Source organism: Mesoplodon mirus (genome assembly GCF_964341445.2).
Source record: "Mesoplodon mirus genome assembly, chromosome: 9".
NCBI lineage: Eukaryota > Metazoa > Chordata > Mammalia > Artiodactyla > Ziphiidae > Mesoplodon > Mesoplodon mirus.
Genome location: NC_138985.1, coordinates 54,101,327 through 54,116,913, shown reverse-complemented (window position 1 = coordinate 54,116,913; position 15,587 = coordinate 54,101,327). Strand labels below are relative to the sequence as shown.

General features: G+C 38.8%; 1 protein-coding gene across 2 annotated transcripts in view; it reads left to right on the top strand.

Annotated features, from left to right (window-relative positions):
* UMAD1 (UBAP1-MVB12-associated (UMA) domain containing 1) overlaps window positions 1-15,587 on the top strand; it is a gene marked incomplete at its 5' end in the record, with an annotated part of 241,648 nt that overhangs the window by 12,187 nt on the left and 213,874 nt on the right. The window contains 2 exons of one of the 2 annotated variants that reach the window (XM_082631808.1): window positions 2,964-3,014; window positions 12,875-12,974. In XM_082631808.1, coding sequence (XP_082487934.1) covers window positions 2,964-3,014; window positions 12,875-12,974 — 151 coding nt within the window. Of the gene's footprint in view, window positions 1-2,963; window positions 3,015-12,874; window positions 12,975-15,587 lie in introns of those variants that run through there. The other variant, XM_082631809.1, reaches the window with a different exon arrangement.

Here is a 15,587-nt window from a genome sequence, read left to right as displayed (position 1 = left end):
CCACTGCGCCACCAGGGAAGCCCCAGGCTGCCATTCTTGATTCTGAAAATAATAAGGTAGTTAATTAAAAGGAAAACAAAACCCCCAAATCCAACAACAGCAGCAAAACTACACAAAACTTCCCTGATGATTCTGATAGAGACTTTGGGGGGTGATAATTTACAGAGCAATGGAAGAGAGTAAAATTGTCTGAGGTCTCTTTTACCTTAGTGAGACTGTCAATTTTCAATGATGGAAAAGGGATCTGAGAAGAAAGAAGGTTCTGTTCTAAAATTTTCTTGGGCCAACTTGTGACTTTTCAAAATAACTTTATCATGTGCTTGAAAAGCAATTCTGCTAGAGAAAATTAGTAATTCCAGATCATGTAATGCTTCCATGATAGCAGGATTTTATTATTATGGTGACAACTAAGATTGCAAACGTTCCTGGTTGTAGGTATCTTGCATGGGAATGAGGAGTATCTGGCTGTTGAGATTATCAAATGCAACCCGGTGTTGCTGCCCATGGCAAATAAAGCCAAGTGTTAAAAGTCATCAAGTTGCGGCGATAAACTACAACCCCCTCCCCCATTGCCCTCAGTACTCTTTTAACCTAGGATTTCCTGTATTATATTTAAGGATTTCATGTTTGAATCCTACGCGTCCCATTTCTGCAAAGCTTTTCCTGCCTTTAATTTAATATAAAGTAAAATAAGAAAAGGATTTAAACTGTAAGAATAGAAAAAAAAAAAGTAAAAAACTATAAATTCAAGGAAAAAAATCCCAGCTTTGCCCCTGCTGAAATCTATACTGTGAAGTTCTTCAGAGCTCCTGTGCACTCTTCTAGAACCCTCCCATGCCTATGCTTTATAATCATCAATTTGTAGCTTGAGGTCTTCCGACTTTCTAAGTATTTTAGATGTTCTGTTTTGGCTGAAAATAATACATGTTTAATGTCTCAGTTTGCTAAAAGCAACTATATAGTCATATAGGGAAGTGAGTTTTATTAAATCATGTACCTTCAGTTTTTAATGCCTGTTATATATGTTCATGATACCACTTTCCAGTTAGGTGACAAGTGAAAAGGTTAGGAGTGATAAATTAGACGACAGACTCTCTTAAAAATGATATTGCCACCATTGCTTTGTATTCATCTGGGTTTGTTGTAAAAGCTGCACTAGTTCTGAGGGCATCTCTGAGCTACTCCAGATCAGTGGAAATGAAATGGAAATATGAGTTCAAGGAGAAAATAGAACAATGTCAAATTTCCTGCTGTTACAAAAGAAAGAACTTGCTTATATATTTTAAAATGGCTGATGGTGGATATTAAAATGCTGTGGTGTTTAGATTACATGAGATAAATTTAAAAGAATGATACAGTTGTTTTATTTCAACATATAAATATAATATGCTAGAAACTACATTCTCCATAATTTTTAATGTAAAGGTTTAGATGTCAACTTAAAATGTACAAGAGAGCGCATGATTTTACAAAATTCTTTTAGGGAGTGTGTGAGCACCAAAGTAGGATTAGTGTCTTTGAAACTTTTTTGTCTCCAACCTAAACATGAAACGTGACATTTCATGTCAGGGCCTAGTACATGCACCCACAAGCAAAAGTTCATAAACATTACTTACCACATGTGACACTCTCTGATAAGCTTTTTGCTTCTCCTTTTTTTTCTTCCTCTTCCCCCCTCCCCATTTCATTCTATTCAAAGATCTGGTCATGATTCACTAAATTGAGTTTATTTCCAGTAAAGGGTTGAGACCTACAGTTTGGAAAACAGCTGTAGATCCAAGATTCAGTTCGTTTTTATTTTCTTTCCTGAGTGTTTTTTTTTTTTTTTTTTTGGCGGGGGCGGGTAGGATTCTGAGCAAAAATCAGAGAGACGGAAATAAAATTTCTATTAATGCTTTAATTCATTGGCCTTCAAACTGTTCTGGGAGCTCATCTGCGACATCAATTGAAATGTCTTTCCTGGCTCCCCTCTTGCTTATCCTCTTAGATGCCTGTACCTCTCACCCATGACACCAATATCACAAACTTTCAAAGATAAAAAACCCAGATGAGTGGAAAAACAGGGGGAGAATATTTGGGTAATCCTAATTGGTCGTCTGAAGGTAATGGATACACTTTAAAAGAGGACAAAATCATCTCCTTCATACAAATAAAAATCTGTCAGAGACTTATTAACTCATCAGTTAAGGAAGAAATTAGTAGAATATTACAACTGGTTCAAAAGAAAACTCAAAGTATCATCACACAGTATAGTCAAGGGAATGTTGAATTTATTAATTATTGCAAAACTGGTCACTGTCCCTAGGGTAGCATTATTGCATCCTGTGGATAGGGATTATTTGTATGACTATCAATTTTCTGCAAGTTATCAACTGCCTCTATAGAGTTGTAACATAACCGAGTCAGATAAACAGAGGTGGAGATAACCAGGACAGATGTGCTAACCGTAATAGCCACTAAATTCCGAAGTCTTTTACAGTTTTTCCTTATTCTGATTAGATTTAGGCTATTAAACTAGGTCTAAAACTTTGACACCTGAAGGCCAAATCCAGTTTGAAGAGGATTTATTCAGTCTGCAGAGTATTTAAAAATTTTTTGAATTTGATGCTACCATCTAAAAACTAGGTTTTTACATAATAGTTGGATTTCTAGTTTGTCTTGAAAAATCAGACTTGGTGACACTGGGCCCACATCCCTTCATGGAACAGTGGTTGGAGCTGCCAACGATACTTAAAAAAAAATTTTTTTTAAATCTTTATTTTTGTAGAGTTACCATCTGATCCAGCTATCTCAGTCCTGCGCATATATCCAGAAAAGGTGAAAACTCTAATTACAAAAGATACATGTACCCCAATGTTCATAGCAGCACAATTTATAATAGCCAAGACATGGAAGCAACCTAAGTGAATGGATAAAGAAGATGTACAATGGAGTATTACTCAGCCATTAAAAAGAATAAAATAATGCCATTTGCAGCAACATGGATGGACTTGGAGATTATCATACTAAAAGAAGTAAGTCAGAAAGAGAAAGCCAAATATCATATAATATTACTTATTTGTGAAATCTAAAAAAATTATACAAATGAACTTATTTACCAAACAGAAACAGACTCACAGACACAGAAAACAGTCATGGTTACCAAAGGGGAAGGGGCTGGGGGAGGGATAAATTAGGAGTTTGGGATTAACAGATACACACTACTATATGTAAAATAGATTGCAATAAGGACCTACTGTATAGCACAGGGAACTATATTCAATAATGGAAAAGATTCTGAAAATAATATATATATAAACTGAATCACTTTGCTATACACCTGAAAGTAACACAGCACACAGTAACATAATAACACAGTTTTCTTGATTGTAAATCAAGTATACATCATTAAATTTTTTAAAAATATTTTTTATTGTAAAACAATATATGATATTTGACTTAGAAAAAAGCAAATACTACAAAAGAACCATAAATTAAATATAAACTGGTCATGCTTCCTGGTAACAACAACTATTAGGTTTGGTGTATATTTCTCCATATTTTTTTCCTAAGGATGTACAAAACTTACCTGCACATACAAAATAGAAATTACCTTTATAATTAGAAAGCCTGCTAGTTTCATTTTGAAAAAGCAAATAAGTTAGAAAAAGTACTAGAAAGGATGAAATAGTATAAAACACATACTTCAGCTAAAATGTTCTCCAAGAGGCCTGGGTGACAGTGAGAGCAGGAGCTCTGAGTCCAAGGCCCATGGTCCCACACACAGGCATCAAAGGGAGGGACCTTCAGACAGAGGCAACCTTACACGTTCAATTTACATTCCTCAGAGGTTCCTAGATGCATTGGGACCATCTTGGGTGGTGGCCAGGAGTCAGTGGGAAGATGCCCTAACCGTAGCCTCAGCCTGGTCCTAATTTTTTTAGTGATTATTATTATTATTATTTTTTTTTACTTTGGCCATAACAGCAAATGCAAATCTGATTCCAGGCTTTCCCAGCTCAAAACCTTTCAAAGCTCTTTCACTGGTTCCTCACAAGCCTTGTTTTGGTGAAGGGCTCCTCCTCGTGGCTCCCTGGGCATCTCCCCCCTCCCTAGAGGTGCCATCTTTAGACCAAGCCTGAACTTTCTTTCACTCTTGTGTCACTCTGGGCTGGTTTCACTCTTAGTTATCTGCCTGGCATTTGAATTTACCCCCCTGGATTATACTGAAGAGGTCAGTTGTTCCTGCAGTTTTGAAATGTGAAACAATATAGTCGAGTTAACATTTTAGTCCCAGTATGACAGCCAAGTATGTTTTTGAAAAATTTGAAGAAGTGGGGGTATACACATCCGTTTGGTGATAATTAAAGGGGTGTATTTTCATAATATAATTTGAGATGTTAGAGATCAGGATCTCAATCCCTGAATTTCTATATTTTCAGTTTGAAATACCACTGATGTTTGTAATTTCAGCTACCACTTACATGCTAACAGCTCCCAAATTCCAATTTATTCCTTTCATTGGAGCACTATGTCCTGTTTTTCCAACTGCATTTCACATATTTCCATTTGGACCAGTCATTGTTTCACTACATGTAAACTTGTCTGAAATGGAGTTAATTTTTTTCTTCTCTTAAATTTCCTTTTCCGACTTTCCTTTTCTTATTCTTAATATCACTTTCTTTACTCCCTCAGGATTGAAACTTCAGTCGTCTTTTAGTAATTCCTTTCCATCAGTATTTTGTAGAGTTGAGAGTCACTAGGTCCTGTTTCACATTTCTGTACACCCCTTCTTTTTCATTCAAATTTCTCCCACCATAGTCCAGTCCCTTTTGCTACAACGTTCTAACTTCATGGCTCCACTCTCTCAATCAGTCTCTCCAGCATTTTATTTCATTTTATTTTATTTTATTTTAATTGAAATATAGTTGGTTTACAGTGTCATGTTAGCTTGAGGTATACAGCTTGGTGATTCAGTTATACATATATATATACATATATAATGTATATATATATATTTTTTTTCTTTTTGATATTTTTTTCTATTATAGGTTATTACAAGATATTGAGTATAGTTCCCTGTGCTATACAGTAGGTCCTTGTTGGTTATCTTTTTTTTTTGCGGTATGCGGGCCTCTCACTGTTGTGGCCTCTCCCGTTGCGGAGCACAGGCTCCGGACGCGCAGGCTCAGCAGCCATGGCTCACGGGCCTAGTCGCTCCGCGACATGTGGGATCTTCCCAGACCGGGGCATGAACCCGTGTCCCCTGCATCGGCAGGTGGACTCTCAACCACTGCGCCACCAGGAAAGCCCTGGTTATCTATTTTATATACAGTAGTGTATATATGTTAATCTCAAACTCCTAATTTACCCCTTCCCTCCTTTCCCCCTTGGTAACCATAAGTTTGTTTCCTATGTCTGTGGGTCTGTTTCTGTTTTGTATATAAGTTCATTTTTATCATTTTTTTTTCTGGATTCCACATGTAAGCAATATCATAGGATATTTGTCTTTCTCTCTCTGGCTTACTTCACTTAGTATGATAATCACTCGGTCCAACCATGTTGTCTAGCCTATTGTTTTAAATTTAATCTTTCTGAAACACTACTTTCCTCAAGATCCTAGACTAGAAAATAATATTAGATGAATCCCGGTAAGCCACTCTGGATATTCTAACATTTTCTTGACTTAGTAGCCCTTTTAATAATTTGTCTCTTCTTTTGTAGTCTTCATTTCTGTTGCTTACCTCCATGCTTCTAGTGAGGTTAATCTCTCTGCTGTCTCCGAAACACTCTGTTCGTTGTTCCTGGTGATCCTTCTTATAGGAGAGGCCGTCCTTCTCTTCTTGGTTTATATCTGTGCCCATCAGATGAAGTTAAACTCAAGGCTACCTGTTTGTGAAGTGTAACAGGGCTCTTCTCATTCTCATTGAGTCTTCTGGAATGTTTTATACTGTTTAATGCTGTTTTGGGTAGTATAATCTTGTCTTTCAAGATTAAAACTATCAAAAGTATGGGAACATTGTCTTTTTTTGGCATCTCTCGGAAGAAATTAGGAAACTTGTTATCTAAATTTGTATTCCTTTTGTCTAACCATGCAATTCACAACCCACCACACAGAAGAAGAGGATTAAACATGGTTCAGGATTTTAGTTTTTCAGCACTATGAAATTTACATATTTATTGGATTTTGACACAATGTGAAGAAAAATGTGTGTATATATATTTTTCTTATATAGTTAAGTGACTGCTGTTTATCAGTCCCACATAGACATTTCAGTTTATTTGACATATTTATATTGTCAAATAGTCTTTTGAAATTGAAAGAGGGTGATCAAATTGAGAAAACCAGGTTACCTTAATCCTTTTGTCATGGGTAATATCACTTAAAAGGTAAGTCTTAGAATAATAGGAAAAAATAAATATATCACTTGTGCTGCCCTCCTTCAGCGCAGTAGGATCTGTGCTGTGTAGCGATCAGGGTCGCTTTCTATATGCAGTCTGCGTGCCATTAAAAGTGAAGACACTGTCCTTTTATTTTTCAGTTTTGTGTGAATGCATAGAGAAAGAAGTATCTTGCTTTGTATACAAAGACTGCATTTGTAACACACACAGAGTCGTTTAAGAGATTTGAGACAATTTTACGAATAATTGTGAACTACAACATTTATATAACATCTAGAATATCATGCTAATAATGAATTTTTAAAATAGCTTTATTGGGGTATTATCAGCATATGGTGAATTGCACATGTTGAAAGTGTACAATTTGATGAGTTTTGACATGTTTATATACCCTGAAACCATCCCTGCAATCAAGATAATGAATATATTTATCACCCTCAAAAGTTTGCGTGTGATCCTTGGTAATTCCTCCCTCCCACCCTCCCTCCCTGCACCTCCCATTCCCCAGGCAACCACTGATCTGCTTTCTGTCACTATACATTAGTTTGCATTTCCTAGAAGTGTTTTGTGGTCTGGCTTCTTTCACTCAGCTTGATTTTTTTGAGATTCATACATGTCATAGCGTATCTTAGGCCTTCATGCCTTTTTATTGCTGAATAGTATTATGGATATGCTACAGTTTGTTTATCCTTTTTATCTGTTGTTGGACATTTGGATTTTTTCTAGTTTGGGGCTATTACCAAAAAAGCTGTATAACGTTTGTGTACAAGTGTGGACATATGCTTTCATTTTTCTTAGGTAAATACTTAGAAGGAGAAGGTCTGGGTCATATGGTAGGTGTATGTTTATGTTTTTAAGAAACTGCCACAGTACTATATTATTACACCTACCACAGTGTATAATAGAGTTCCAGTTGCTTCACATTTTTGTCAACAGTTAGCATGGCAAGCCTTTTAAATCGTTAATAAAATATTTTAATAGGTGTATAGTGTTATCTCATTGAGATTTTAATTTGTATTTGCCTATTGACTAATGATGTTGAGCATCCTTTCATGTGGCTCTTTGCCATCCACATATCTTTTTTTTTTTTGCTTTGGCTGCACTGGGTCTTCATTGCTGCGTGCGGGCTTTCTCTAGTTGTGGCAAGTGGGGGCTACTCTTCATTGCGGTGCGCGGGCTTCTCATTGCGGTGGCTTCTCGTTGCAGAACACAGGCTCTAGGTGCATGGGCTCAGTAGTTGCAGCACGTGGGCTCTAGAGCATGTGGGCTCAGTAGTTGTGGCTTGCAGGCTCTAGAGCGTGGGCTCAGTAGTTGTGGTGCACAGGCTTAGTTGCCCCGCAGCATGTGGGATCTTCCCGGACCAGGGATCGAACCCGTGTCCCCTGCATTGGCAGGTGGACTCTTAACCGCTGGATCACCAGGGAAGACCCACCTATCTTCTTTAGGAAAATGTCTGTTAATAGCTTTTGTCCAGTTTTTATTGGTTTGTTTTCTCATGATTGAATTTTCAGAATTCTTTATGTATTCTAGACACATGTCCTGTATCAGATTTGTGATTTGCAAGGATTTTCTCCCAATCTGTGTCTTGGGCAGTGAACCCTTCATCCCCCATCCATATGGAAGCAGTTCCAGGATTCCCATGTTTGGGGATTAAGAGGCGTTCTGGGTTGGGTCACAGCTTAGCCAGGCAAGAGTGTTGTTGCTGGCTGATAATGGATTTTTAAGAATAAATTTTGATATTTCACCCACTTATAAAATGTAAAATTTGCTTATTGTAGACAGTTTTTAACATACTGAAATCGTATCTAAGGAAATGAGGCTGGAACATGCTTGATAAGCCCAGGCAGAAGAAGGCCACTGTCAAGGCCATGTAAGTCAGAAGCATGAGTGCTCATGTCTTCCCATATACTCAGCCGGGGGCAGCAGGACTGTTCCAGGCCTCCTGCACTTTTGGGATGGAGCTCCTAAATTCCTCTTAGTTTTACTCAGGATTGCCTCCAAAATGGGGTAGTTTCAGGTTGCTATTAGTTCCCGTAAATATAAGTTGAGTGCTGCATTTGCAGTGCCTGGTCAGTATCTGGCCTAAGCACTTAATAAATACTCATAAAATATAAATATAAAGTAAGTGAAAGTCTGGAACGTGGATATTGTGGAATTAGCAAATATCTTCAGAACACAGAGCTGAGCAAGGCTTGGGAAAGTACGGATTTAGAAAGACAGAAATGGAATTAATCAAATGTATTTCACTAATATTAGGAAATACTAAAGTCCAACACAAATGTCTTGTTAAGGGCTCCTTGTCTTTGGTGCTTTGTTGATGAAAAGCATTCAGTTTTGGTACCAAAAAGACTTGGTTTAAAATTCTAGCTCTGCTGTTTACTAGCCATATACATTTGCATCAATACTTAACCGACTTGACTTCAATTCTTTCACTTACACATTGTGAATAGTTATGTGTACCTAGCGGGATGATTGTAAGATTATAGGAGATAGAGTCTATAAGGCATTTAGGTACAGTGTGTGACACATCGTAGGAGCTCAGCAAATGTTAGTGGGGTTTTAGTTACCCCCCGTTCTGTTTCCCAGTTCTAGTCTTAGGTGGGGAAAGGAAATCTGGCTGCTGGAGTGGTGACCTAACCATGCAGCTTTCTTGCTGTGGGAAGATCTTAGAATGGTATTGCCGGTCCCACTGGGATAAATTTTTATACCACCTTGTGTGTGTTTTCAAAGGTACAAAAAATATCATGGTATAAAGATAATTTGATTACAGATTTTAGTGTCTCAGGACATGGTCTTTTCATGCATGGAGATTACTGTAAAGCTATATGTATGGTTAGACTTACTTAGGTACCTAGTGGAATGAATCATGAATGTCAGCAGCAGTATAGATGGTGCAAGGGAATCCCAAGGCTTTTATTGTAAAATTGGCACAGCGTTCCCATGGAAACACATCTTGAGGTGACTACTGTAGAGGAAGGAGTTAAGGCAATGGTCAGGTTGGCAGAATAACAGGTGCGAGGTTGACTGGTACTTTCATAACCATTTTAGAGCAGTTACCAATGGATGTTTGTAGCAAACTAGTCTTTGCTGCCATTCTGAGTTCTTTATACTGTCTCTACTACCTTTTTCCTATTCCTGACCTGTTTCTTCCGTGCCTGGATGTTTCTTGACTCTTGGAACCTAAGTTCTCTCTCCTACTCAGATATGTTTGGAATTTTATAGTGTTCTAAAGTGACAAACTGTAATATTATGCATTGCCATATAAGTCATACTGTTGGCAACCTGCTGCAGCCTATTTAAGACTGTATATTGTTTAAGTTTGATTTTTTTTAGGTCATGAAAAACTTAAATGCTTCACTTAATTATTTGAATCATAAGTTCTCTACAAAATACTTGCATTCAAAAGGGATTCTGGCACTACAGCTGAGTTTGGTCTGGCTTTTATAACAACGTATCTAAACGTTGGGGGCTTGAGAATGACTTATCAGAACCGCTTTTGTGATTTCTGTGTTTGTTCCATTTCTGTCTTGTGGCCAGACATGAAAAGGTATTGGAAATTTGAGTCCTTCTATTAAAGGCTTTTCTTTTATATGTTAGAAAGGACCCACTTTTTAAAGGGCCTCTCTCTGTGGCCACAAAGCTCCTTGTTCTAGCACTCTAATGGCATGTTACACAGTGAACCAAGCAAGCAACATGGCCACACCTACCTCCAAGGAGGGTAGAAAACTGCAGTTCTTACATGTCTCCTGATATAAGGTGGAGAGCCAGTGAATGGCCCTAATGATTCCGTGGTCACCATATACTCAGTTCTCTCTCCCTACGGTAGACAGAGTGACTCACCCCTCCCCAAGGGCAATAACCCAAATGGCCCCATTCAGTCATAGCATCATGCTCTAAGTTCAGTATTTCTTCATCAGGTCCAGATGTGGCACCTCTTGTTTTAGAGACTTCATGAACTAAAAAGACCAGCAGTCTGTCCCTTCTGTCCCCTCCAGTAACTGGGGAAAATAACTGCCCAAACCACTGTCATCCAAAAAGGGGAGGAATGGGAGATACACAGAAGTCACCGAGTGGTAGCAATTCTGGAATCCCACTGAGCAGGCGTTTTGGGGGATCCCCGCCTTAGATTGGAGAATGTTCATTAATTATGCCCAGATTCTGCTTCTCAGGAGAGCCCCACCCCCAGTCCCGTGTTCTCCAGGCACTCCACCCAAAGTTTCTTCCTTTTCCAGTAACTTCCTTGGCTACCACCAAAGTAGGCACTGGAGAATAGACCCTCCTTGGGGGCTGAGCAGTTTTCTCTGGCAGCTTCCTGTCTACAGCATTGTTGTAAATTTCCAATAGTCAAAATCCTCCTTTAATTCAGACTTGTAGTCATTTTGGCAGCACAACTCTCCAAAAATTTTGTTGGCTTCTTATCTATTTGATTATAATCAGCTTCATGTATCTGTAGCCAGACCTACAATTTTTGCTAGCTGTAACTCTTAGATTTGCTACATTTCTCATCTCTTTCACTCTTAAATGTGCCCCCCCTTTATTTATTTGAAGGTATCTTTTCTCTACAAGGCTTCAGTTGGACACCGATCCCTTTCGTCTCTTTTTCCTGACCCATTGTAGCCTAAGAATTTACTGAGTGCCACATTCATCCAGGCTGAGGCTTTAGTATCAGGTGTGATGGCTATATCCTTGATTTGATCCTTACCCAGATTGAATTTTAATCATCTGTTGTTCCTTCAAAGGCTTTCTCTGTTTTAGTTTTAACTGTTTGGGGTTGAGAAGTTAGTTGCTTCTTCCAGTCTTTTAAGTCTTTGAGTTTGAACTTTATTGTCTTACATTCCTGCTTATAAACCAACCAGTTCTTTTCTGATCTCATTTCTTTCTTGCATGGGTTTCTCTTTATCTTATTTTTTTCATCTCATTCTTTGTCTTTTCATCTTTTCCTTTTGCTTTTCCATCTAACCTTGTTTTTTTGGTTTGGTTTTTGTTTTTTTAACCAGTTTCATACAGGCCATGTCTCCTTGTACTCTCTTGAGGGTGCCAAACTATTTCCAGACTTTTCTTTTGGCTCCATCACTATATCCAGTAAGCTCAGCCTTTGAGGATTTCAGAGGCGATTCCTTTTTCTTTACTGAAATATTTCCTTTTTCACATGGCTTGTGTTTTTCTTCTCCATTTTTTATTCTTTTAAAAAGTGAAACCTGCCAGATGTGTTTTCTGTCAACAAATTGGCTCTTTTACCATCCACTCCGATCTACAACTCAGGGCAGGTTGACCTACACAAATCCCGGTGCAATTCTCAGTTTCTAGAAGCATCTTGCTCAGATAAAATCTTTACTTATCCTCCCTGCTTGATTTTCTGGTGGGTGGAATATATGAAACTGAAATGTGGGGCACTTGTTGCCACCAGGAACTCTTCTTTGCTGTCTCTTATATTGCTTTACTTATAGCAGCTCAGAACGTGACGTGTCCTCCCAAGTTTCCTTCAACTTCCTTCCCAGTTGTTTTCTAAGAGTTGTTGCCCTGCCTGAGTGTACAAAGTTGAATGTACAAAGATGGGAGGACACAGAGGAGAGAGGGTGTATATGTGTGTGTGTGTGTATGTGTGTGTTGGGGGTAGTGCACAATAATGTCACCAACACAGATATTTGCACTGATGGGAATTTACATTTGGCTACAATTTTACAATGAATACAGTCCTTGAGTGTCTGAATCAGATAACCAACTCTAGAGGGTGTTTGTAGTGCCTTCTTTTCTTTTTTCAGGTGGCCTTAGTTTCATGAGGCTTAAGGTAGTTATGGCATGACAAGAAACCTGGACAGGGTTTGGTGTTTTTTTCCTCTTTCCTCAGTCCAGTGTCCAGTTTATGGCTAGTGAGATCCTTCCAGATTCTGGTGTTATCTGTTGACTTTGGTTTTACTTGTAGTGATTTCTTGGATTATTTCCTGCATGTTCAGAAATTGAGAGAGGATGAACACAGTATTTCAAACTGGAAGTCCATGCTCCTTAATTTCTGATTTTGTCTTCTGACACCTAGAGAGGGCTTGTGTTCTTAAGTTTAGGAATAGAATTCCTAAAAGTAATTATTGTGATACCTTTATATTTGGCTTTTAAAATTTATTTGGCTGCATCGAGTCTTAGTTGCAGCACGTGAGATCTTTCAATGCAGCGAGAGGGCTCTTTGTTCTCTCCAGTTGTGACACGCAAGCTCCAGAGCACACGGGCTCAGTAGTTACAGCACGCAGGCTCTCTAGCTGTTGGTGCATGGACTCTAGAGCACGTGGGCTCAGTAATTGCGGTGCACAGGCTTAATTGCCCTGCAGCATGTGGGATCTTAGTTCCCTGACTAGGGATCGAACCCATGTCCCCTGCATTGGAGGGCAGATTCTTAACCACTGGACCACCAGGGAAGTCCCTGTATTTGGCTTTTTACTAAGAAGGGTAAAAGTTTTATGGTTTCATCTGAATTTGATATTATATAGTGTTTCTATTTCAGGTAACAGAGGAAGCGGCAATGTTTCACTTCTTCAGAAAGCCTCCAGAATCTAAAAAGCCCTTGGTACCAGAGACAGAAGCAGATGGATTTGTCCTTTTAGGTGAGTCTTTTTAGGAAACAATATCATAATTAGATGAATTATTTTTCCTTTAAAAGATTACTTGAAAAGTATATGATTGATTTTTAAACATTTTCCTATTAATTCCAGAGTTAGTTTATGTATATGAAATCTATAAAAATAGAGGTCATCAATCACTTAAAATATTGTCATCAAGTCAGACTCTTCTTATACAGTACATTGGTTTGGATGTGTCCTTCAAATTCAATTTATAAAATCATCCTATTTTTTCTATCCAATAAGCTAGTCAACCTTTCTTAATTATGAAAAAGCAGAAGTCTTGATGAATCCTTGGTAAATTCAAATTCTGTTTTATAAATAGCACCAAGCCTTGCTTCTTAAATTAGCATCAAAAATTAAATCAGGCATCCAATAAATAGTTGCTGAATGAGCTACATTTATTTCTTTTATTGAAGTATAGTTGATTTACAATATTATAATAACTTTCAGGTATACAGCATGGTGATTCAATATTTTTATAGCCTATACTCCATTCAAAGTTATTACTAGATAATGGCTATAATTCCCTGTGGTGTACAGTATGTCCTTATTGCTTATCTTTTTTATATATAGTAGTTTGTATCTCTTGATCCTGTGCCCCTAATTTGCCTCTTCCCTTCTCTCTCCTTTTTGGTAACCACTAGTTTGTTTCCTGTATCTGTGAGTCTGTTTCTGTTTTGCATATACATTCATTTGTATTATTTTTTAGATTCCACATGTAAGTGATATACAGTATTTGTTTTTCTCTGTCTGCCTTATTTCACTAAGCATAATACTCTCCAGGTCCATACATGTTGCAAATAGCAGAATTTCATTCTTTTTTATGGCTGAGTTATAGTCCTTTGTGTGTGTGTGTGTGTGTGTATGTATATATGTGTGTGTGTGTGTATGTGTGTGTGTGTGTGTGTGTGTATGTATGTATATTTATACTTCATGTTCTTAGTCCAGTCATCTGTAAATGAGCACTTGGGTTGTTTCTGTGTCTTGGCTATTTAAATAGTGCTGCTATGAGCTTTGGGGTGCATGTATCTTTTTGAATTAGTGTTTTCATTTTTTTCCATATATATTACCAGGAGTGGGATTGCTGGATCATATGATAGTTCTATTTTTAGTTTTTTGGGGAACCTCCATACTGTTTTCCATAGTGGCTACACCAATTTACATTCCCAGCAACAGTGTTGAAGTACACTTTTAAATCTAAATATGTTAAATAGTGTCTCCTAAATGTTAAGACTAGTATATTTTCTATTATAAAATTACTACCTGCTAGTTATTAAGATTTTAGTGGCTTTAAAAAATATTTCTTTCAACCAAGTACTATGCTCTTCCCAAGGGGAATTCTGAAAAATAACATTTCCTTCATGTCATTGTGTCTTCCCCTCAAGGAAGAGATTTGCAGTCTTTAGATAATTCTTCCCAGCAGTTCTCTACCAACAGGGTGGTGAGGAGGAACCAAAACCCAGTGTCCCCTTGTGAAACGCATCCTCTTCTACTCTGGATTTCCTCCCGCCAAATTCAGCTCCTTCTCTGAGAGGATTTGCATGAACTCATAGAGTGTTTGCTTCTGGTGCTGTTTCTCAGGTGTCTCCCTTTCCAGGTTCTGGTTTCCAATTTCTTCTGTCTTTATCTTGGCCCAGTCATCCCAGAATCCCTTGGCATTGGCAAATGGTCTGCGTGTCTTTTTTTTTTTTTTTTTTTTTTTTTGCGGTACGCGGGCCTCTCACTGTTGTGGCCTCTCCCGTTGCGGAGCACAGGCTCCGGATGCGCAGGCTCAGTGGCCATGGCTCACGGGCCCAGCCGCTCCGCGGCATGTGGGATCTTCCCGGACCCGGGCACGAACCCATGTCCCCTGCATCAGCAGGCGGACTCCCAACCACCGCGCCACCAGGGAAGCCCTGTCTGTGTGTCTTGAGGAGTAGAAGATGGCTCCTTGGGTTTACGGGTAATCCTGAACCTTCAGCTTAGGCCCTCTTGGCCTCTGACCCCACACATTCAGAAGGGTTGGTGGGTGGGTCTCTACCTCTTCAGCCCTTCCCTTTAGGATCTGGTCTCTCACAGTAAGGATGCAAGGATTTTACCCCTCTGGCCCTCTTCTGTTTCTTGGCCTTAATCTCTGGGAGACCGGAAGAGAGTTTTTCTCATGGCTGAATGTTAACATAGAATATCCCATCTTTTCCACAGTCAAATTCTGGCAGGCCTGTGTGTTTTTCTGTATCTGCTTCCTGTGGCCTGGGACAGGGGCAGTAACTAGAGTGGTCAGAGTTATTTTCTCTCTGACCAGATCCCCTACGTCTGAGGTAAAGTAGTGGGGCATAGTCTGACCAGGGTTGGTGGTTTTTCTGGGGAGCCTCCTGACTGGGATAAAGTGGGGTGCCATGGGCACAACTGCTTCTCTGGCCCTTCTTACAGTGTCAGGAAATTGTGCCTTGCCTTCTAAGTCAGAACTGGCTCTGTCAACCCCAGCTTCTGTTTCAAAAGCTGCCAGCGTTGCTTCCCTTTTACCTGCTAAATTAGCCCCACTAACAGAAAAACTTCAGGGATTCCTCTAGTCTCCTGTATAGTTTCTGCCTCTTCAGGAGTTTCACAATAAATTCT